The sequence below is a fragment of the Branchiostoma floridae genome, chromosome 3 (assembly GCF_000003815.2).
Source record: "Branchiostoma floridae strain S238N-H82 chromosome 3, Bfl_VNyyK, whole genome shotgun sequence".
NCBI classification, from domain to species: Eukaryota; Metazoa; Chordata; class Leptocardii; order Amphioxiformes; family Branchiostomatidae; genus Branchiostoma; species Branchiostoma floridae.
Genome location: NC_049981.1, coordinates 13245327 through 13246294, shown reverse-complemented (window position 1 = coordinate 13246294; position 968 = coordinate 13245327). Strand labels below are relative to the sequence as shown.

At 39.4% G+C, this 968-nt stretch overlaps 1 protein-coding gene across 1 annotated transcript in view; it reads right to left on the bottom strand.

Moving 5' to 3' along the window:
* The window catches only part of LOC118412272 (dynein heavy chain 6, axonemal-like), a gene marked incomplete in the record, with an annotated part of 18844 nt that overhangs the window by 16440 nt on the left and 1436 nt on the right, over positions 1–968 (bottom strand). Inside the window, 2 exon segments of the mRNA XM_035815020.1 lie at positions 1–78; positions 424–645. Coding sequence (XP_035670913.1) covers positions 1–78; positions 424–645 — 300 coding nt within the window.

Below are 968 nucleotides of genomic sequence, written 5' to 3'. Positions count from 1 at the left end.
TGCTGAGAAGTTGATGGTGACGGGCACGTAGCTTTTAGGCTCAGCCAGGTCATTCAGAATGGCTCGGGCTATCACAGACTGGGGAGGGGGGCAGGGAAATCACAAGTACATGTATGCAGGGAAATCATAAGTACATGTACAATGTGAAAATTAGTGAACATTATATGTGTTACATACTTGGCATATGTATCTGGGGTTCAATATCTGTTCATAGCTTTGTATTCTTTATGTTCAAGTGGGTTGTAGAGGCAATTGCTTTCAGTATTGTATGACTCAACCTATATTTCTAAACATAATTTTCAATATTTTGAACAAGATACTTTGTTACAACACTATTATATTTAGGAAGGTTGACACAGAAGCAAGGATTAAGGAGAGATAAGGGAGACAAAATAAACACAGTTGATTCACTTAAATCCATACCTTGCCAACACCAGTGGTTCCGGTGTACAGCACTGATCTCCCCACATCCAGCAGTTTCTCCAGCAGGTAACCAAAGCGAACTGTGTCGATGGTGGGAACCAGGATATCGAAAAACGGAACCTCGGCGGAGTAGTTGAAGACTGGGACTCTCTTCTCCCAGATGTCCATCCGTTTGGAGTCGAAATCAATGAAGCAACTCCACAAGTCACCTCCGGCATACAGCTGTTTGTGGATGGGGAATCAACACATTGTTTTCACTATCTAAATATGAAATGAACTAAAGGTTTGGTATTCTTACAGTAACTGTACATACATGTATTTATGGTGATTACATGTACATTGGGTATGTGCTTGCTGTTTTTGAATTTTTGTCATTCTTTTACCAATTGAGGGAATCAACACAATTCCTTCCAACTGTTATAAAATACATAAGAATTTTGGTAAACTCTTGCTTACCAGCAGAACTTACTGACACTTAGACAGACAAGAAACAACACAGACAAAAATCAAAATCATTTTCCGAGAAACAAATACACTGACAGTTC